The 22227-nt window shown below is 19.0% G+C and overlaps 8 protein-coding genes across 8 annotated transcripts; 5 read left to right on the forward strand and 3 right to left on the reverse strand.

The window, feature by feature from the left end:
• Nucleotides 1-104: 104 nt before the first annotated feature.
• Nucleotides 105-1610, forward strand: IMC1h (inner membrane complex protein 1h, putative; the record flags this gene model as incomplete). Its single annotated transcript, XM_028674202.1, has 1 exon — nt 105-1610. One exon carries the CDS (start codon nt 105-107, stop codon nt 1608-1610), a length of 1506 nt encoding a protein of 501 aa, XP_028530578.1.
• A 1915-nt stretch (nt 1611-3525) lies between these two features.
• Nucleotides 3526-5898, forward strand: PGAL8A_00535600 (conserved Plasmodium protein, unknown function; the record flags this gene model as incomplete). The annotated part of the gene is made up of 1 exon (XM_028674203.1): nt 3526-5898. The coding sequence occupies one exon, from the start codon at nt 3526-3528 to the stop codon at nt 5896-5898; it is 2373 nt and encodes a 790-aa protein (XP_028530579.1).
• Nucleotides 5899-6686: 788 nt separating this feature from the next.
• Nucleotides 6687-8042, forward strand: PGAL8A_00535700 (conserved Plasmodium protein, unknown function; the record flags this gene model as incomplete). Its single annotated transcript, XM_028674204.1, has 1 exon — nt 6687-8042. One exon carries the CDS (start codon nt 6687-6689, stop codon nt 8040-8042), a length of 1356 nt encoding a protein of 451 aa, XP_028530580.1.
• A 965-nt stretch (nt 8043-9007) lies between these two features.
• Nucleotides 9008-11545, forward strand: PGAL8A_00535800 (FbpA domain protein, putative; the record flags this gene model as incomplete). The annotated part of the gene is made up of 2 exons (XM_028674205.1): nt 9008-11277; nt 11467-11545. 2 exons carry the CDS (start codon nt 9008-9010, stop codon nt 11543-11545), a joined length of 2349 nt encoding a protein of 782 aa, XP_028530581.1.
• Nucleotides 11546-12021: 476 nt separating this feature from the next.
• On the forward strand, nt 12022-14127 carry PGAL8A_00535900 (conserved Plasmodium protein, unknown function; the record flags this gene model as incomplete). Its single annotated transcript, XM_028674206.1, has 1 exon — nt 12022-14127. One exon carries the CDS (start codon nt 12022-12024, stop codon nt 14125-14127), a length of 2106 nt encoding a protein of 701 aa, XP_028530582.1.
• A 498-nt stretch (nt 14128-14625) lies between these two features.
• Nucleotides 14626-16821, reverse strand: PGAL8A_00536000 (conserved Plasmodium protein, unknown function; the record flags this gene model as incomplete). The annotated part of the gene is made up of 1 exon (XM_028674207.1): nt 14626-16821. The coding sequence occupies one exon, from the start codon at nt 16819-16821 to the stop codon at nt 14626-14628; it is 2196 nt and encodes a 731-aa protein (XP_028530583.1).
• Nucleotides 16822-17931: 1110 nt separating this feature from the next.
• PGAL8A_00536100 (conserved protein, unknown function) lies at nt 17932-19506 on the reverse strand (the record flags this gene model as incomplete). Its single annotated transcript, XM_028674208.1, has 1 exon — nt 17932-19506. The coding sequence occupies one exon, from the start codon at nt 19504-19506 to the stop codon at nt 17932-17934; it is 1575 nt and encodes a 524-aa protein (XP_028530584.1).
• An 817-nt stretch (nt 19507-20323) lies between these two features.
• Nucleotides 20324-21856, reverse strand: PGAL8A_00536200 (conserved Plasmodium protein, unknown function; the record flags this gene model as incomplete). Its single annotated transcript, XM_028674209.1, has 1 exon — nt 20324-21856. One exon carries the CDS (start codon nt 21854-21856, stop codon nt 20324-20326), a length of 1533 nt encoding a protein of 510 aa, XP_028530585.1.
• Between the last annotated feature and the right edge of the window lie 371 nt (nt 21857-22227).

Here is a 22227-nt window from a genome sequence, read left to right on the forward strand (position 1 = left end):
TTTTTTTTTTTTGGCTTAATTAGTTAATTAGTTTGTGTTGTGTTATTTTATTTCACTATTTTTTTTTTTTTTTTTTATATACTTCAAATATTAATATATTTAAGATGCCGTATCAAGAATTGTATGAATCTAATAAAGATTATGAGAATGAGAATGACGATATAAATTACGATGAGATAGCTAATAGTATGCTTGGAAAAATGGATAAGCATATGTATGAAGAATCGTCTGTTTTTCCAGATTACTCAGAAAATATAGATAAAAACACAAGTACCAACTTGAATGAAGAAACAAATGCAACAAATAAATCAACTCTATTAAGAAATGAAAAATTTTCTAATCAAGAAAACGGAATAGATAAACATACACTACATGCTACATTATACCCACGTAGAGTAATGACACCACTAGGTCCACTACCTTTACCAGAAGAATTTAAAAGAAATATACCAGAAAAATTTGTTGCAAAACCCATTATTGAGGAAAGGGAGATATATGTATCAAAAAAGGAAAGAAAACAAAGAGAAATAGAAGTTCCACATGTGAAATATGAACATACATTTGAAAAAATCAAAAAACAATTAAAAGTTAGCAAATTAGTACCAAGCGTTTCACAAGTTATAAAAGAAGTACCAAAAGAAGTATTAAAACCAGTAATTGAAGAGAAAATAATTGAAGTACCTCAAGGAGTAAAATATGTAGAAGTTCCAGTAGAAGTACCATGTTTATACCCACCAAAAATAATACCTAAAGTAGTAACACAATATGTAGAGAGAATAGTAGAAACTATAAAACCAGTAGTACAAGAAAAAATTATTGAAGTACCACAAACGGTTATAAAACAAGTACCAAAAATTAAAACAGTAGAAGTACCTTATTATGTACCAAGATATGTAGAAAAAATAGTTGAAGTACCTTTTAAACCAAATGGAGAAATGCCTCAGTTAGGTACACATAGTCCATTTTCTATTTCTGAATCTTTACCTCCATTAAAGCCAACACATTTTCTAAATAATCACCAAAATCCTTATGACCAATTCAATATGCATCATTCAATGTATCCTCAAATGAATGATTATAACAAATCTTTTGAACAAAATATAATGAATAGCACTTCACCTATTATACCTAATTTAAGTATGCCACCAACTATTTTAAAATCTATGAACTCTAAAGAATCCTTTAGTAATACTCCTATAAATTTCCCTATGAATTCGAGCTCCATCTTAAATTCCAATGGAGATTGTATTAATCAAGAAAATTTATATAGTCAAATAGAAAATTTGCCTTATAAACATAAATTACCAGAAGGGTTACAATGGCAATATTCAGATGGAGTAATGAACAAACCTTTAATGAATAACCGAAATATGCCTCCATTAGTTGTTACTTGCCCACCGGAAATTGGAAGAGTTACTTGTGCTCGTAAAGATATTCAACCAGACATTTTGACTAAAACAGGTGTTTATGAATTTGATGGTTTTAAAAAAAAAGGAACTTCTCAATCCCTTTTTCCTCCCTTAGCTCATCATAGTCGAGTTCCTTTCTTACCTCCACCTGCAGCACCAGGTACTCCTGATGTCAGAACTATTGAAAATAATCGTTATTAAATTTATTAATATATATACAATTACCTTTTTTTTTTTTTTTATGTATCCTTTGGATATATATGTATATTTATTCTATAAAATATATTTAATTATACATATTATAGAAAATAGAAATTTTAGTATATTATTTTATATTAATAAGATCATTAATAAAAATATATTATATAAATTAATTCTTCATAATTGTTTAAAAATTGTTTTTGTTTTATTTTTATCTAATATGTTTTTTGTATAGTAAATGACATTGTAAAAATAATTATATTTATTAAATCAAATAGGAAAAAAAAAAAAAAAAATACATATCTAAAATTAAAATTAGTAGATATAAAAAAGAAAATAATAAAGACAAAAATAGAAATTAACATTTTTATAATAAAAAAAAAATTCTTAATTTCCTTATAATTTGGAATTAATATAACTATAATTGTTATAATTTGTATAATTGGTTACATGAGTAGTTTTTTATATTTGTCTTAAAATATAATACTATATGTATATATACATTGTCTTTTTTTGTTAATAATATTTATATATACTTTTCTTATATATTATTCTCTTCTTTTATCATAAGCTATTTTTTTTTTTTTTTTTCTCTCTACAGTTTTTATATATAAATTATAATTATTTCTTAATAAAAATAATATTTATTTTTTTTTGAAAATGTTCAAGTGATGAAATGTATTTTTACATTTTTTTCAAGTTTCATATTTAATAAGAAAAAAAGAACAAATCAGTAAAATAATTATGTTCATATTAAATATTTTTAAAGTACTTTATAAAATATATATATATATATATATATATTAAATAATTTACAAATTTTTACTAAAATATTGTTATGACTCATACAGTGTAATATTATTAACCTCATTATTTTTGTAATTTTTTTTTTATCATTGAAGTAATTTATTAGTTGTGTTTTCGACATGATAAGAATTTAATTCATTTTATAATATATAAAGAAAAAAACATAAAAAAAAATAATTTTAACAATTATATATATGAGTTATTTGCCATTATAGTGTTACCATTATATAAATATAAAATAAACAAAGACTGTTTAAAATTATCCTTTTATTCACAATTTTATATAGAGTGAAATATTATAGTCATATGTATTATATTCATTTTTCATTTATCAAATAAAAATAAATAAAATGACATAAAATAAATAAAAAAAGAAAGATTTTATAATTTAATTATAACATAGTATAATATAAATTTTGTATAGAAAATGTAATGAGATAATTTAGTTAAATGTAGAAATGTATTCATTGAGTTGGATACATAATACATAATAAAACATAAAATAGAATTATAAGAAAATAAAATAAAAATTAAAATTAATACAAACAAAAAAGTAATTTAAAGTTATAATTAATATAAAAATTAATAATCTAAAATTAAGTTATGCATTAAAATTTCACATATATGTAAATATATGCGTATTTCAACAAAAAAAAAAAAAAAATGTTTCATTTTAATTTATAAATAATAAATTTCTATATTTTTTCATTTTTTTTTTTTTTTTGTAAATATACATACTGTTTAATTTTTTTGGGATATTTTAAAATTTCAATTGAAATAATAAATTATCTTTATTAATTTAAAAAAAAAAAAAATTAAATATTCTACAATATAAAAATTTTATTTATATACATATATATAATCAGCGAATATAAATGTGTTGATATATTTAAGTTACATAATTATTTATTTGTTAATTATTTCATATAAATACTTAATAAATAATAGCTGATAAAAAAAATTGGAGAACTATTAAAAATCTTTTTATTGAAAGAAGCATGTAATTATTAATTAAATATAGGAAATTTTCATATCAAATTTTTTTGCTTCTTTAATAAAAGATAATTAGTAAAAGTAAATTTTAAAAGAAAAAAATGCTAAAAAAGTAATGATTTTTAATATTTTTAAGAATATTGTAAAAAATGGAAATATTATAAGTAGGAAAAAGCCCATTTTTGAAAATCATGTGAGATATATGAAAAATAAAAGAAGAGGGCTAAAGGAACAACCAAGAAAGAAACCTTTAGATATAGAAAAAAAAATTAAAAATCCTGATAAATATGAAGAGAAAATGCATTTTGATAATCTTTGTAAAGGTGAATTGTATTTACCTGAATCATGTAAGGCAAGAAAATTAGCTATGTTGTGTAATCGTTTATTTTATTTTAATATAAATGATGAAGAATTATTAGAAAGATATGCTCAAAGAGCTATTGTTATAGCTAATAGTATGGGTACTAAAGAAATTTCCTTAATATTAAATACAATGAGAAAATTTAATCATAAAAATGAAAAATTATTAGAAACATTTGCTAAATATATACCGAGTAAACTCTATAAAGGAGTTCCACAAGATATATCTTTAATATTAAATGCATATGCTCATTTTAATTATATTGACAAAAATTTATTTAATAGAATATGTGAAGAAATACCTCATAAAATTCCATATTTTGAACATAATCACATATCAAGTGTTATTAATGCATTTTACAAATTAAAAATAAAAGACAAAATTATTATAGATGATATGGCTGATGAGATAATTGAACGAATTAATGAATTTGATACAAAATCTTTAACAAATATTATTAATTCCTTTTCGAAATTAAACTATAAAAATGAAAATAAGAAAATAATATGGGAAAAATTTATTGAAGCGGTAAAAAATTTAAATAAAGAATTCAACTTTTTAGAAGTTGTGTTAATCACTAATGCGTTTTGTAAAAAAAAAATGAAAAATAAAAATATTTATAGCTTTTTAAAAGAAATTTTAATTTATCACATTTTTGAAAGAAAATCATTAAATTCCAATAATGCTTTTCTGCTTTGTACAGCTGCTCACTCTTTTGCTTGTATCAAATTTTATTCTAAAGAATTATTCGATTTTATTATTTCATATTTTTCCGATGAAAACAACTATATATCATTAGATACTCAACACTTTTCTCAATTAATTTATCCATGTTCAGTGTTTAATATAAAAAATCCACTATTTGTTGATGTTTTTATTAAAATGTCATGTAAAAAAATAGAAAATAAAGAATTAAATGAACAGACAATATCTACCATTGCATATTCATTAGCTAAATTAAACATAAGGGATACAAATTTTTTTGTTTTATTATCTTCTTATATTATTAAGGAAAAAATAAATTTATCTACTCAAAGCTTAAGTTTAATTTGTTATAGCTATTCTAAATTAAAAATAAAATCAGAAATTTTATTTTACTTTTTATCTATTCAAATATTTCAAAGTATGAATATGCTAACTAAGCAAGGTTTATCTATTATTTTAAACTCTTACGCTAATTTAAAAATTTTTAATGTAAAATTGTTTACCTTAATTAATAAATATTTGAATCTTTATGCAGACAACTTTACAAATGAGGAATGCCTATTAATTTGTAAAAATTATGAAAATGCATTAAAAAACATGAATGATGAAATACAAAATAAAAACAGTGACAAAAATGTAGTTACTAGAATATCTAATACAAAAAAAGAATTAAGTAGTTTTGTTAACACTTTAAAAGAAAAAATAGAATATTTTAAAAAACATGGTGATTTAAGATCAAATATTTCTTTAAAAGATGATGACCATTTTTCTTGGAAAAATAAAATTCATAAAAATCACAAAACTGAAGGAGAAGAAAAAGTAGAAGATGAAATGGATGAAGAAAATGAGGAAAATTTTTTTTCTATTTTTAATCAAAATGATATTATTACTGATGAACCAAAAGATAAAAGTGAAGAATTTAACTATTTGATAAATTCAGATAAATTATCGGATACATTTGATGATACCCAAGATGTTAAGAAAAAAGAAGATACTTTAAAAATTTATGAAAAAATGTTTTTAAATAATGTAGAAAACACCGATAATAAGAAAATTTCTTTAATGAATGAAGAATTGAATAAAAATCTTCATTCTATTTTAGATAATGAAAGTAAAAAAATAGATAAAAACAAAATATCTGAAAATAGAAGTGCAAAGAGTTTAATTGAATTAATGACTTCCAATAAGCCACCAATAATAAATTATGATAAAGAAAATTTGATAAAATCAGCTGAACAAATAGAAACAGAATTTATAAAAGCTTACATAAATGAAAAAAATGAATCTAATGATAATAATAAAATTGGAAGAAGTTCAAAAAGAAGAAAAAAAAAAGTTGATAAAATTTTGTCTAAAAAATATGAACCTATAGAAGATATTAATACTTTGCAAAAAAAATGGAATAATTTTTATGAAAAATGATAAAACTTTGAAAAATAAAAATATAAACATGTTATTTTTATTTAAAATTTAATTTTTTTTTAATTTTTTACATTTCTGATTTTTATTAATTTTATATTTTTTTTTCATATATATGTACACATTCCTTTTAACTTTTTTTTTTTTTTTTATATTTTTTGTTTTTATATATTATTATTAATTTTCCTACTCTTATTTATTTTATTTTTCATTTGTTTTTTTAATTTGTTAGAAAAATGTTTCTTATGTGTAATAATAATTTAAGAAAAAAAAGTAAAAAATTAAAAAAAATAAAAAAAATTAAAAAAAAAAAAACTATACAAATACATTTCTTTTAAAAATATTCTATATTTAAGCTAAAGAATATAAAATTATGGTTTAAATTATTATTGAAAATGAGAAAAATAAGATAAGAAAAATAGTAAATACTAATTAAAACAAAAATATATTTGTTTTTATGAAATATTTTTAATCATGATAGTTAAAAAAAGTATTAAGCAATTTTTTTTTTTTATATTAATTAAATGATATATATATATTTATAATAAACTAAAAGCAATTTTTTTAGTTTAAATGTTAAATGTTTAAACAGTTTATATTAATAAATATTTTATAAAAATTTTGTTTATTTAATATATAAATTAATTAGGTACATATGGTTATTTTATATTAATTCTTATAACATTAGTAATAAATTTATATATATATATTTATATATATATGTATATAAGTATGATTGATAAGTTTATATATGAAATTATTTATAAGAAACAATTAAAAGAATAATTATAATGTACTCTAATAAATGTTCAAAAAATGTGTACTATTTACCTTTTAAATCGAAATGTTTAAGTAATGTAAATGGTAAGTTGTTAAGTGAAGCATATAATTTACATTATTTTTTATTAAGTTCTAATAATCCATTCAACGATAATGAAGTTCATTTAATTGAATACAATGAACAAGATTTTTGTGTCAGAAACGTAAACATATTTGAATATAAAGGAAGAATAGATCAAATTATCTGCTTAGATATGTATGAAGAAGAAGAAAGAAAGAAAAAAAAAATTCTTTTATGCACTTCAGGATGTAATACATCTGATCTTTGTAATAATGAGAATAATAAAAATGAAATTGAAAATTCATGTTCATTATGGTTAGGAGATATAGAAACTTCAGAGGAACAAGAAAAAGAAAATATTGAGATAGAAGAAGAGAAAGATTTAGAAAATATGGAAATAGAAGATAACTTAAAAGTAGAGCAAAATGATACAGAAAAATTAAAACATATTTTAAGCGATGAAACAAATCAAGATAAAAAGGAATGTAATGAAGATGATAAAAAGAAAGAAAATGAATTAAAAACAAATGAAATAAATAAGAGAATAACAAAAAATAAATTGATTAAACAGAAAAAGGTTCCATTAAAAAAAATTTATGAATTAAAGAGTGATCAGATATATAAAAGCATTAAAAAAATTGCAATTGATGATTATGAAAAAGAAATTAGTAAAATAGCTGTAATTGATAAATATAGTTATAGTATATTTACGAAAAATAATAAAGATATCCAATTTATACAATCAAAAAATGTTGGAAAGCAATTGACTTATGGGATATTTGATCCTCATCATCAAGATATTTTAACAGTAATGAGTGATATAAATATATACGGTTATGATATTAAAAGTAATAAACAAATATTTTCTGCATATACTAACCATAAAGCAAATTTATCCTCAATTGATTTTAACTCTAATATACCAAATATTGTTATAACTTCATCAAATGATGGTTATATAAAATTATGGGATTTGAGATTTTTAAAAAATTCATTTCTAACAATTAATATCCATTCTCATTGGATTACTTCTGTCAATTTTAATCATTTCCATGATGAATTATTACTAACTACAAGTACTGATAATACAGTTAAATTACATAAAATTGAATTTCGAAATAATTTAAATTTACAAAATAAAGATACGAATTATGAATTAATAAAAACATATAAAGATCATGAAGAATCAGTTTATCAAGGTAAGTGGAGTAAAACAGACGCATGGATATTTGCGTCTTTATCGTATGATGGGAAATGTGTTGTAAATAGTGTACCTAATGAACAAAAATATAAAATTTTATTATAAAAAAATGGGATATATATTTTTTTTATTCTTTCAATGTCATTTTTTTTTTTTTTTTTTTTTTTTTTTTATCTAAAAACAATAAAAATATATAATCATATTTGTAAAATTATATTGTATATGAAAAATTATTTGATAAAAACTAAGTTAATCTATTTAATTCAAATAACGAATATTATTTAAATATATTTTTATTTTTAGTATATATTTGTAAATTTGTAGGTGATACTTTTTTTTTTTATTTTTCATAAATTTCGTTTACAATTATAATTTTAGTAAGCTTATGTTTATATATTATTCTTTTTATTTATATAATTTTTATTAATTTAATTTATCCATTTTACTAACAATTTTTGATTTTAAATTAGCCATTTCATAGTTTTCATCCACTTAACATTTTAAATTAAATAAAAAATTTAATTAATATTTCAAGGAAATATTAATTTTATATAAATGTATTTTTTTATTTTTTTCTTATTTTTTCTTTATATTCTATTTTTATTTTAATTTCTTCTACTATATGAAATTTATATTGAATATTTTATTTTTTCTCCTATTTTTTTCTTCATGTTCTATCTTTGTTTTGATTCTTTATATTATCTAAGCTTCATGTTAATTGTATTTTTTATTTTCAGAATTATTTATTGTTTTATATTTTTAGATATCTCAATTTTTATGTAGTTCAAATTTTCTATATTTATAATTGAGTTTATTATTGTTTAAAAATTTTTTTTTTTTTTGATATAAATTAATACTTTTTTATATATAATTATTAGATTATTTTAATTTTTTTTCATGTTTATAATTTTTTGTAGTATTCATAGAATTTTTTTAAGTGAACATGTTTTGTTTTTTCTTAAAACATTTATATACCTAATTATTATTTTAATTATTTTAAGATTGTATAAAATTTATATATTATTTAAAAAGTTTTGTTATGACTAAATATCTCTTTAAGTATTATTTTAATGTTTCTAAGAATTTATAAATTGTTTGCTATATTAATTTTATTATATGCCATGAATAAATGGTTTATTTTTAGTAAGATATTTCAACTGAAACATAAAAAGAGTTTTCATTTTTTATTATTTAAAAATAAGCATAATTATTCAATTAAAAAAAATTTTTTTTTAATAAAAAAAAAATTTAGTAAATATAAAAATTACGCAGAAAATGATACTATATTTAAATATACCAAATACGATAAAAATGATGATTTCTATATTGAAATTTTAGAAAAAAAAGCAAACGAAATTAAGAATACTAAAAACAGTTTTAATAATAAAATTAAAAAAATTAAAAATGAAGGATGGTATCAACCGTTAGATTACACCACTTTATACTTATTGTCGTTTGAATTGAATGTATTATTACAAGACTCCTTTGTTGAACATATAACTCAAGTAGATGATAAAACCATAGTTTTGCATCTGAATAAAAACGAAAAGGAATATTATTTATACTTATGTTATGATAAAAATAACCCAGTTATATCTCTTGGTTTAAAAATAAAAAAGCTATTTAACAGATTTATAGATGATGATTATGCACAAAAACTAAATCCTGTTTTAAAATATTCCGTTATTTCCAATATATACATGAAAAAATCCTTTATAAAAATATTATGTATAGATTTCATATTAAAAAGGAAATGTGAAGAAGATATTGATATTGAAGATATTTTATGTAACTCTGAAGGTAATAGAAAAGTAACATTATTGTTTGATTTACATCATAATTCATGTATCTCTTTTGTTATTAACAAAAGTACTAATGAAATTTTGGTTTCTCCTTATAATTATATAACTGAAAAAACAATCGATAAATCTTTTAAGGAAGGGCATATTTACATTTTCCCAGAAAAAAATGAATGCAAAATAATACCTAATCATTATGAATTTTTCTCATCTTTTCTAAATAATTTTAAGTCAAGAAAAGATCAAAATTTGATTTCATCTTTAATGGACATATATGAAGGATTGAGTTTTAATGTTCTGTTAAAATTTTTTGATTATTTAAATATTCCTTCTGATTTAACATTTTCTCAAATTGATCAAAGTTTGCTTCTAGACTTTTTTAACAAAGCTTATATTAAATGGTTAAGGTTCTTAAATTTAAAAGAAAAAAATAACAATTTCATTTTTTGTCCTCATTATGATTATAAATTAAATACCCATTCTCCTTTGAAATTTATAAAAACGAAAAATTACATTATCCCCGTTGTTCCTGAAAAAAATTCACAAGAAGATGATATACCCAATAATTCTTTAATGGTAAAATATGATGGCATGAATAAGATAGAAAATAATGAAATTAATCAAAAAAATAAGGACATTCTGAAAGAGGATTTAAATACTAAAACATTGAAAAATGAACATAATCAAATAAAAACAAACGATGATAATAAAATAAATGATAAAGAAATACAGTTTGAAACAGTCATAGAAATGGTCTATTATTATTACGCAAGTGTGTTTTCTGTAAATAATTTTTATACCACTTTAAAATATTGCAAAGATTTTATTAGAAAAAAGTTACCATTATATGATGAAATGCTTAATCAATATAAAAATGATAAAGAAGTATGTGAAAAGATGTATTTACTGCGTGAAAACATAGATAAATTGAGTGTTTTTAATCATACTATATCAAAAATGGATGAATGGATAGATAAAAAAACCTTTGATGCCCTAAAATTAATAGAAAATGAATTAAAATTCAATGCATTAGAAGATAATAGAAAGAAATATGTAAAAAAACTTCATGAAAAAAAACAGAAAGAAGAAATATTACAAAAGAAAATACTAAATGTCAAACCAAATAATATTAAAACTCCTCAAAATATTTATAAAGGATCTCTACTAATTAAAATTAATGAAACTGATTTATCATCTCCTTTTTTAATAATAGGAAGAAATAGCAAACAAAATGAAAAAATATCTACACAAATTTTGAAATTTAACGATTTATGGTTTCATGTTCATGAACACCCAGGTGGTCATGTAATTTTGCGAAATAAAAAAATTAATGATAAAATTATTACAGCAGATATAAATTTAAGTGATATAAAAATTGATGATGATTTAAAATATGCTGCAAATATGGCTGCATATTTTTCAAAAGCAAGAAAAATGGAAAAAACTTTAGTTTGCTTTACTTTAGGAAAATATGTTTTAAAAGATAATACACTGAGTGAAGGAGCGGTTGAAGTTTTAAAATATAAATTAATATATGGAAGGTAAAAAAAACTTATTTTTTATTTTTTATATAATTCATAATAATTTTTTTTTTTTTTTTTTTTTTTATTGCATACAAATAACTACAATAAATATAAATACAAGTAAATAATATACATGTATTTTTTTTTTTTTTTTAATTTTTAAATGATTTCATTTTATTCCATTCTTTTAATTTTTTTTTAATTTAGACCAGGTAAAGTTGCAAGTATTATAAAAGATCTCAATGAAAGAAATAAAGAAATTGAACTTTCTAAAAAAAAAAAATGAGCAAATTTTTTATACATAATTTCCATTTCTTATCATTTTATTTAAGATATGTTTCATTTAGACAATAATTTTTTTTTCTTATATTTATTATTATAAACATACTAACTTTTTCGTTTATTTATTTTTTTTTTTTTTTTTTTTGATGCTACAAAATCATTTTCATTTTTGTTTTTAACTTTTAAAGCATAAAATTTCAGAATTCTTTAAAATAAAATAATTTATCATTCGAAAAAACAAAAATATATATATATATACTATTTTTTTTCCAAATATTTAATTCATATAAAAAATTAAAATGGTTATATTATAATTTATAAAATAAATAAAAAGAAAAATAGAATATTAAAATTTAAGATTTTTTATGAAAAAAATAAGTATATTCATTCAAATAAATTATATATGAAAAATTCAAAAACAATCGTACGGAAAAATGATGATAATAATTTCGAATTAATCATAAAATATATATTTTAATAATGCTTTATATTCCTTCATTTATAACAATTATAATATATTTGGCTTTAAAAAATAATTTAGGTATTTTAGCGAATAAAAATAAAAGTATTAACCCTGTATATATTTTATTAAAAGAAAGTAAGAAAAATTATAAAATTGGTAATACAAAAAAAAATACAATTATAAATTTGTTTATATATAATATAAAAGAAAAGAAGATTAGAAAAAATAAGATATATTTAATAAAAAAAAATGTGAATAAGAAAAGAAAAATTGGTAAAATTTTCGCGACAGGTAATTTTTTTAACCCAAAACAATTCAAGGACATATTTTCTGATGAGGATAAAAAAATAAAAAAAAAAGATAATGATGAATGCCTTGAATTAGAAAAAATAGAAAATTTAAAAGAAATATGTCCTGAATTATATAAAAAATTAAATGATTACAATAGATCAGAAGAATCTGAAGATGAATTAAAATATAATAAAGAAGAAGAAGAAGAAATAGTAGATATAAAAAATATTTCTGTATATGAAGGATTACCTCTTTTAATGGTTGATGGAAAAGACTTTCAAGGTTTTGCAGATAGTAGAAAAATTAAAATAAAACCTGATATTGCTACTGAATTTACTAATTCAGATTATAATGAATTTATCAATTCAAATAGTAATAAAAAAAATATTAACAATAATAAAAATGGGGAAATAAACGAAAAAAAATTGGAAAATGATGAAATGGACAAATTGAAAGAAAAAAATAATAACATAGAAAATAAAAACGATGATTGTAATGACTTTGAAAAAAAAGTACAGTACATTTTAGATGAGAAAAAAAAAAATCAGAGTGAAGATAATAATGAAAAAGAAATTAAAAGTTACATAAAAGAAGAAAATTTAACGAAACAAGGAAAAATAGAAAAATATAAAAAAGTAGGAAAACATTATTATATGGATTCTGAATTAGGAGAAGTGTTGTTTGATAGAAATTATCCTGGATATATTTATTTGAATCATGGAGAAAATATAAAAGATCTAGATGAAAAAAGTGAATTTGATTCTGAATTTCCAAGTTATATAAACCCCTCTAATGTGCATTTAAGAACTGGACGTAAAAGAGAAGAACAAAAAAAAAAAGATAGTGGAATAAAGCAAAAAAAGAGATGGAATTTAAAAGTTGAGAATGATATTAAAAGAGGAAATTGGAAATATTATGATGACACAGTAAAAGATTTACTTGATTCAATTGATCAAGAAAAGTTAAGTGAAAATTACTACTCTAATAATTATTATCAAAGAACAAACTATAATACAGGATATGGTAATTTAGAGAAAGTTCAGAATAATTATTTTGATGTACAATTCATAGGTTCAGCTGAGACATATCCTTCTAATGTATCAGTGGGTATGAATTTTATATGGCCAATAAATTTCATACCTTTATTATGCAAACAGTATACTAAAAGATTAGGTCAGCCAATTAAATCAGAAATATTTAATTTAGGTGGATTTGATTCTTTACAAATATGGTTTTACCCAGATGGTATGAATAATTCAATTGATGGATATTGTTCTTTGAAGTTAGTTATGAAACCAGGTTCATATTTACCTGTTAAAATTTTTTTTTTTGCATTTAGCGAATATAATTATGTTCATACAAAACCTTTTTATAAAGAATCTGCTGATTATGTAGCATCTTCTCTCAATTTATGTAAATTATTGCTAAAAACTAAAGAAAATTTAAAAAAAGTTGAAAACAATAAAGATTATGTTATTTTAGGACCTGCAGGTAATATTTATATAGGAGTAGGAATTTATGATGATGTTTATGATTTTGATGAAGATTTTAAAAAATTTTATACAATTAATGATAAATATAAAAAGAAAAAGGAAAAGGAAAAGCACAAATTTAAATATAAATATGATTGGGATGAAGGAGTTCACATTTTTGATAATTGGTTAAAAAAACAGACGGCAATTACAGATGACAAAAACGAGTTACTACCAGTATATTACACACATTCAGATTTATATGAAAATTATAAATATAAATATGTACCTGAGAAAAATCCTTTTAAATTTTTAAATAAAAAAAAGGATAATCAAAAGTGGAATAGGCATCCATTTTAAATATAAGAAAAACATAAAAATAATGGAATTTAACTTTTTTAAATATAAAAAAAAAAGTTATCTTCAAATAATATAACTATATATTTTAAATATAATAAAAAAAAGACACTCAAATGTAAATTATATTAGTTCAATAAAGTGTAAAAAAAAAAATTTCCTAAACAAATTTAAAGATTCAAATAAATGTTATAAAGGTAAATAAAACAAAAATAAGGATATATTTATATGGAAAAATAATTCTATGTAAATTTTCTAAGGTTTAATTAATAAGGTATATAAATTTTTTTTAAAATAAAATAAACACACTTTTTTTTTTTTTTTATTATTTATTATTTTAAATTCTTAAAAATTGATATACATATTAAAAGAGTTATACTTTTGTAAAAAAATATTTTTCAGTTAGCTAACAAAAATTTCCTTTTTTTTTTTTTAGATATTTTTAAAACATTTTCCAATTTTTAATATATCATCTTAAATATCATAATAAATTTTATATTTTCATCTATGTATCTCTTTAATAGCTTCACTAATTGGTTTATCTTCTTGAATTTTTTCATTGCTGCTTTTAACATCTGTATTATTTGATTCATTATTTTTTGTTTCTTCAAAAATTTCACATAATATATTTCTTTTCATTGATGAATATATACTGTTTGGGGTATCTTTATTTAAAAGAAACGACTCCTTATTTAGTATCTTTTGATATATTTCATCGGATACTTTTTGACATAAATTATTCGCTAATTTTTCAGGTAATTCTTTCAATATAATATTTTTAATTTTTGTTAATAATTCTTTAGAGAAGTCTTCATCACAAAACTTAACTATTTGATATATGCTTTGTAGATAATTTTTTTCATTTTTTAATTTTTTTTTTTGTTTTAATTCTTCTAATTCCTTGTTAGTTTTTAGTAAGCTTTTATTAATATATATATTTTTCTTTTTATGATCAATGCATAATGGAAAAATTTTCATATCCTCATAATTTTTAATAATTTTTTGTGACTTTAATTTAAAAGCTTTATTTAGACAATCGTTAATTATTTTTTGAAAATAATCCATATGTTCTAGTTTTATTAGTTTGAATTCTATATCAATATAATACTTTAAATATATTAGAGAGCAAAAAAAAAATCCGTAAAAAAAATGTAACATTACTTTTTTCTCAAACTCATTTAAATTTTCACTTAATATTTGAGATATATGCTCATTAAGTATATAATAATATATAAGTATAGATGGTTTTATCATTGATAAAAGTTTTGTAAAATTCCATATTATAAAATTCAAAAGATATAATACTAAAGTAAAGGATGTTTTAACAAACATTTTATTCTTAAAAAAAAAATAAATAGGTAAATGCAATATTAGTATATCAATTATGTTTTTGTATTGATAATGAGAATTACACACGTAAACATTACAATACATTAATTTTAATTCACATAAATATATGTTATTAAACTGCGAGTCTTCATTTATTTTTTCTTCTATTTCAGTATTATTATGTAAATTACTAATGTTATATTTAGAAGTTACTTCTTCCATGATTTTATCTACTTTATTACTAGTGTTTATATTTTTATTTTCATTCTTTTCTTTTTTATTTTCATTCTCTTTTTTTTTATTTTCATCCTCTTCTTTTTTATTTTCATTCTCTTTTTTTTTATTTTCATCCTCTTCTTTTTTATTTACATAACTATTTTTAAAATTAATTAATTCGCTGTTATTTGATGTATTTTTCTTTTCTTCTAAATTATTTTTATCACTATTATTTTTTTCAACATTTACATCTTTTACCTTTTTAATAAAATGAAATAACGACTTTAATATAGTAAGAGGAAATTTTTTATATGTATTTATTACATTTTCTTTATCCTTTATAGAATTATCATATAATAATTTTTCATTATGCAACACATGTTTATTAAGTAAAAAAGTATTAATTATATAACTGAATAAGTTTCTTTTTCTTTTTCTAATAATTCCTTTTTTATTATAATTATTTGTTTCTTCCTCTATATTCTTACTATATTTTTCATAGTTATTATCATAACCATAGTAGTAAAAGTCTTTAGAATTATTTAAAACAAACTTAAATCTACTACCTTTTTTTTTTTTTTTTTTTGATTTCACATATTCCTTAAAGTCTATTTTTGCTAATTCTAGGCAATAATTTAATACATTTACCCTCTTCACAATTATATACTTTTTTCTCCTCTTTAAAAAAAAGTACACAATTTTATAAAACAAAAGAGAAATACAATTTCCAAAAATAAATATAAAAATAAATGATCGTCTTACTCCATAATTGAATAAATAAAAATCAAATTCATCTAAAATGGAAATGCAAATTTTTAAAAAACTAAAGGAAAATAAATAATCGTGTATGAATTTTTTGTAACAAACGTAAAATCTAAATAAATAAATTAAGTTTAAAATTGTTGTAAAATAATAAATATGATATAATGCACTTTTTATAATGCATTTAAATGGATTATAAGCTACTTTTACTTCCGTTGGGTAAAATGTTTTTGATAGTTTATTAAATAATTCATCATCTTGAAGAAAATTTGATTTAATCAACTTACGGATCCTTTTAATAGTTAATAAAGATAATATTAAAAAAATGCACAAATAAATTTCTACGTCTCTAATGATATATAAAATAATATTTGAATGGTTGTACCACATTTTTTCTTTAAGATTTTCACAAATTTTTTATAAAAAAAAAAAAAATAAATGGTATAACTTTAACTCATTTTTTTTAACTGCTTTCTCTTTAATTCCTAAAAAAAACATATAAATCAGTAATAACTATAAGGACAATTTTTGTTTTTTAATATGTATATTTTTTTTAAAAATGAAGTTTGGATTTTCTATCTTAATTATTTTTTTAGAAACATAAGATATATATTTTTTCTAAAATTAATATATATATATATATATATATATATATATATATATATATATATATATATAAATTTACATTTTTATTATTTTTCTATTATTATCTCAAATTATATCTTAAATTTTATTTTTAATAAATTATATATATATAAACATATATATACATAAATTATTTTTTTGTTAAAGCAAAGTAACATCTATTTATTGAATAACATCATATTAACATTACTTATTAACATAATAATTCTACTCTAATAATTTCGTGGATAATGTTCACTTATTAGAATTACATACTCTTGTAGGTATTCAATAAAATTTTATATTTTATTTATTATTAAAGTTGTAAATATATACAACTACGTAAACAATTTTATTATGTATATTTTATTTTTTTTTTTTTTTTTTTTCATAGTTAATCAAATATGATGTTTTTCTAAATATAAAAATATTTTAAATGTTCTATTTAAAAAAAATTTTAAAAAATCATCATAAAAATTCGTATAAATTTTAATGAAATATATTTTTTTTTGATTTTAAGTGGAGAAAAAATAATTCGCACCAAAAAAAAAAAAAAAAAATATATATATATATATATATATAAAATAGAGATGAGAGTTGAAAAAATAAGAAATAATGAAAATTAATGATAAATATAAAATTAAAAATAAAAAAAATTGATTTAAAAAAAATTAATAAAGCATAAATATATTTAAAAAGGAGAAAAAAAAAATATATATATAAAACTTAAAAAACGTATAAAAAAAAAAATATTAGATTTATAAAGGAAATCATAATTTTAAAGTCTATTAAAAATAAATATAAATAAAAAAAAAAAAAAAAAAAAAAAAAAGAACAATTATAAAATTATAGTATAACACTATATAAATTAATTTTTTAAAATCCTTTAATATTAATTATTGGTAATAATTTTTTGATTACATATATAAGAGAATCTTGATTTTTTAAAACTTCATTTATATTTTTATAAGCTTGAGGTGCTTCATCTCTAATTTTTTTATTTGTGTCGCATTTTATTCCTTTCATAATATTAACAAAATCATTTTGATTAATAATTTGTTTTGCTTTTGTTCTACTTAATAATCTGCCACAACCATGTGAGCAGGAATTATAAGATAACATATTTCCTTTACCTTTTACTATGTATGATCCCGTTTTCATATTACCTGGAATTATACCATATTCATCTTTTTTAGAAGACGTTGATCCTTTTCTAGTTACATACATATAATCATTTTTTATTTCATTCTTATCAATATAGGTAACCATTTCATAATTACAAAAATTATGGTGAATATTTATAGAGTTTTCCCAATTCAACGTACATTTAACTTCTTCATATATAATTTTTTCAATTGTTTTCATCATATATATTCTATTATATTTTGCATATTCTAAACATAATTTCATGTCTTTTATATAATTCTTTCCATTTTCTTTTCTTAAATCAAGATAAGCTAAATCATTTCTTTTCATTTTACTTTCTTCACTAGCTAAAATGTCATAAAATTCTGCTGTTGTTTTACCTATATTTCTACTTCCTGAGTGAATCAAAATATAAATATCTGAATTGTTAAAATTTTGTTCATCACAAACATTATTGGATACATTATTGTCGCATATATTATTATACTTTTTATCAATGGAATTATTTATATCATCTTCATAAATGTTATTATGTATATTATTATCCAAAGATTTTTGCATTTTATTTTTTTGATTTGAATAAGTTGCATCATACACGATTTCAATAAAATGATTTCCCCCTCCCAGTGTACCTAATTGCTGTAAATGTTTAGGTTTAATTATATCTTTTATATTTTTACTAGCATATTTATTTAATAAATTAGAAAATACTGTCTTAGAATCAAATATTTCTTTATCATGACAGTCAAAACTTAAAGGAATATTTTTTTTTATTTTATTATATATATTATTTATAATTCTATCATTCAAATCTTTTTTTTTCAAGTTATTAATTTTTACACACAAAATACCACAACCTATATCAACACCTACTCCATTTGGTATGATAAAATCTTTTGTTAAAAAAACAGAACCAATAATTATTCCTTTCCCTAGATGAACATCAGGTAATATTGTAACATGACCTTTTATAATTTTAAGTTTTGCTAAATTTTTAATCTGATTTAAACAATCACTATCTATTTTGTCTGTATATGCTAATACATCATTTGAATTCTTAAATTTTAATAAGTAGGGTGGAGATTTATTAGAATTAAATCCTTCTTCTATATTCCCATAAAATTTTTTTATATTATCATATTCATTCATAGAACAGAAATTTTTTAATTTTCTTTTTATAAATGGATAATTATTTTCACCTTTTTTTATTGATAAAATTGAATTTATATAACAAATTCTAAACATTCTATTTATTGATTTACAACTTATATATGTAAAAATAATGATTATTATGAAAAATTTCATGTTATCATTCTATTTAAAAGGTTTTAACAAAAAAAAAAAAAAAAAAAAAAAAATCAGTTGTTATTAATATTACAATTATTTAATGAATAAATTGTATCTATTTTTTTATTTTACAAATTTCTTTTGAAGTTTAGATAAACATTCATTTTTTAAAATATAATAAAGATTTAATTTTTCTCTTATTACACAAAAACATTTTCACAAATATATATATATGCGTATATATATTTGTATGTTTTTTTTTTTTTTTTTTTTTCCATAATTATATAGGTATTTTATTTTTATTTTTTTTTGATTTTAACCTGAAAAATATCATTTTTGTATAAATTTTTACAAACATATTTTTTTATCAAGAGTAAAATATATATTAAATAATTAACTAGTTAATACTTTTATTAAATTTTTTTTAATTTTTCTTTATAATCTCTAAATAATAAAATGAATATGCAGGTATTATAAGTGAAAAATAATCATAAGAACAATTATATCTTTTTTATTATAATTAACATGAAATTTCTGATACTTAAAAAGATTTTTATTTTAATTTAATTCTCTAAACTGTAAAGGGTATTAAAAGAGTATATAATTTGTTATAATTAAAATAATGAAAAGAAATTATATTTAAAAAAATATAATTGCTAGATTGATTATAAGAATTTTATATAAAAAATAAGACAATAACAAAAAAAATAAAAGAATATTCTAAACGAAAAAAAAAAAAAAAAAAAAAAAAAAAAAAAAAAAAAAACCTTAAAACAGAAAAAAAAAAGTATATATATATATATATAAATTTCTTAATAATTTTTTCTTTTTTTATTTATGTTGGGGAAACCATAACACGTTCTCCTGTATCACTTAAATCATCAACAATGATATTTTTTAATAAACTGGTTGATAATGAAAATTCAAGTAACTTATTTTTTTTTTGTGAAACAACAAAAATAGAATCACCATATATACTTATTCCTGCAACATGTCTCAATAATGGATGCTTAACAACTTTAATAAGTTCATAATTATGTATATCATATTCTTTTATATCATGAGATTTTGAGCTTCCAACTAATATATGGGAATTTCTACTATCATAAACAATTGAAATAGGAGATAAAACTGGAATAATTTTTAATAAATTAAAATTTTCATCATATACTTGTACTCCAGTTTGCTTATTAGCAACATAACATTTTCCATAATTATCGAAATCAATACCACGTATTTCATCATTCTTATGCAGTTTTACAACTACACCATCTGAATTATTTTTTTTTGAATTAAGTGACTTATCTAACTTACCATTATTAACATTAAATCGTAAAACAGTTCCAGTATTTTGTGAGCTAACATAAAAGTATTCATCTTTTCTTTTTATACCATAAGGATGAACCATTAAAGGATTTTCTTTTTCATTTTGTGATATAAAAGTGGAAAGATATTCTCTTCTATTTGAAAATTCAGTTAAGCTGTCTGAAAATTGAAATATTTTAGAATTATTCTTAAATGAATCAGTAACATATAAATTGTCTTTGTAAAGTAATAATCCTCTCAAACTTATACAATTAAAAATCTTTCCTTCTTCTTCAAATGGTAATAATACAGATCCCAAAAAATATCCATCTCTTGAAAATTTACAGATATTATGAATAGAATTTTTTTTCTTTCCTCCATGATATGTTAAATATAAAAAAGGTTTCTCATTTACTAATGTAGTTCTAAAATTTTTGTCAACCATTTTTACTTGATTTAAATGATTTGGAACAAAAAATTTTTCATTTACATATATACCTTTATAATTAACTGGTAAGCAGTTTAAATCCTGTAATATCATAAAATAATTTAAAAAATCATAAAAAGAATTTATTTCTTTTTTTTTTAAAATCTCCAAAAATTTATATAAAAGTATGTTTTTTTCTATTTCACTATTTTTCTTATTTTCATAATAAGAAAATAAAATGTCTTTGTAAGTATTCTTAGAATATTTATATTTTTTTAAATCTGCTTCTTTAAAATTTGGGTTTATTTCTATTTCAGCAATATCAGATAAATTAAAGCCCCATTTTTCTAATCTGCTATAAATTAGTTCTTTACTGTTTAATGGGAACCCTAATGAGTTAAATAATTCATTAGTATCTTCATCAATTTCCATGATTGAGAAATTTACGATATTACTATTATTATTATTATTATTATATTTTACAAAAATTAAAATAATTATAATGCTTATTACTGATATAGCTACTCTTATTATTAAATTATAAAATTTTCTTTTAGGTATCTGATATTTTATATAGTTATTTTTATACTTATCTTCTTTTTTGAAAAAGGAATTATTTAATAAGCTATTTTCCATTTTTTTAATAATTATAGTATTTTTGTTAATATGTATATACAAATATAATAATAATTTTTTATTTTTATAATCAATAATAGTTTTAATTTTACATCAAAATGTTATATTTTGTTAAGAAAAAAATAATTTTATGTTTATGAATTTATATAGTTGACTATTATTTGAAAACTATACTCTCTTCAAATAAGGCTGATTTATTTATCCTTGTTTTTCTCTCTTTTTTCTTTTTTTAATCAAATTTTATAACGAATGAAATTAATTTTCAAACATATTTTTATATTTTAACAGCATTAAGATAATAAAATGATTATTTTTTTTTTTTTTGTTTTTTTTTTTTTTTTTTTTTTTTTTTTTTTAAAAATTTTTTTCCC

This window comes from Plasmodium gallinaceum (genome assembly GCF_900005855.1).
Source record: "Plasmodium gallinaceum strain 8A genome assembly, contig: PGAL8A_v1_152, whole genome shotgun sequence".
NCBI lineage: Eukaryota > Apicomplexa > Aconoidasida > Haemosporida > Plasmodiidae > Plasmodium > Plasmodium gallinaceum.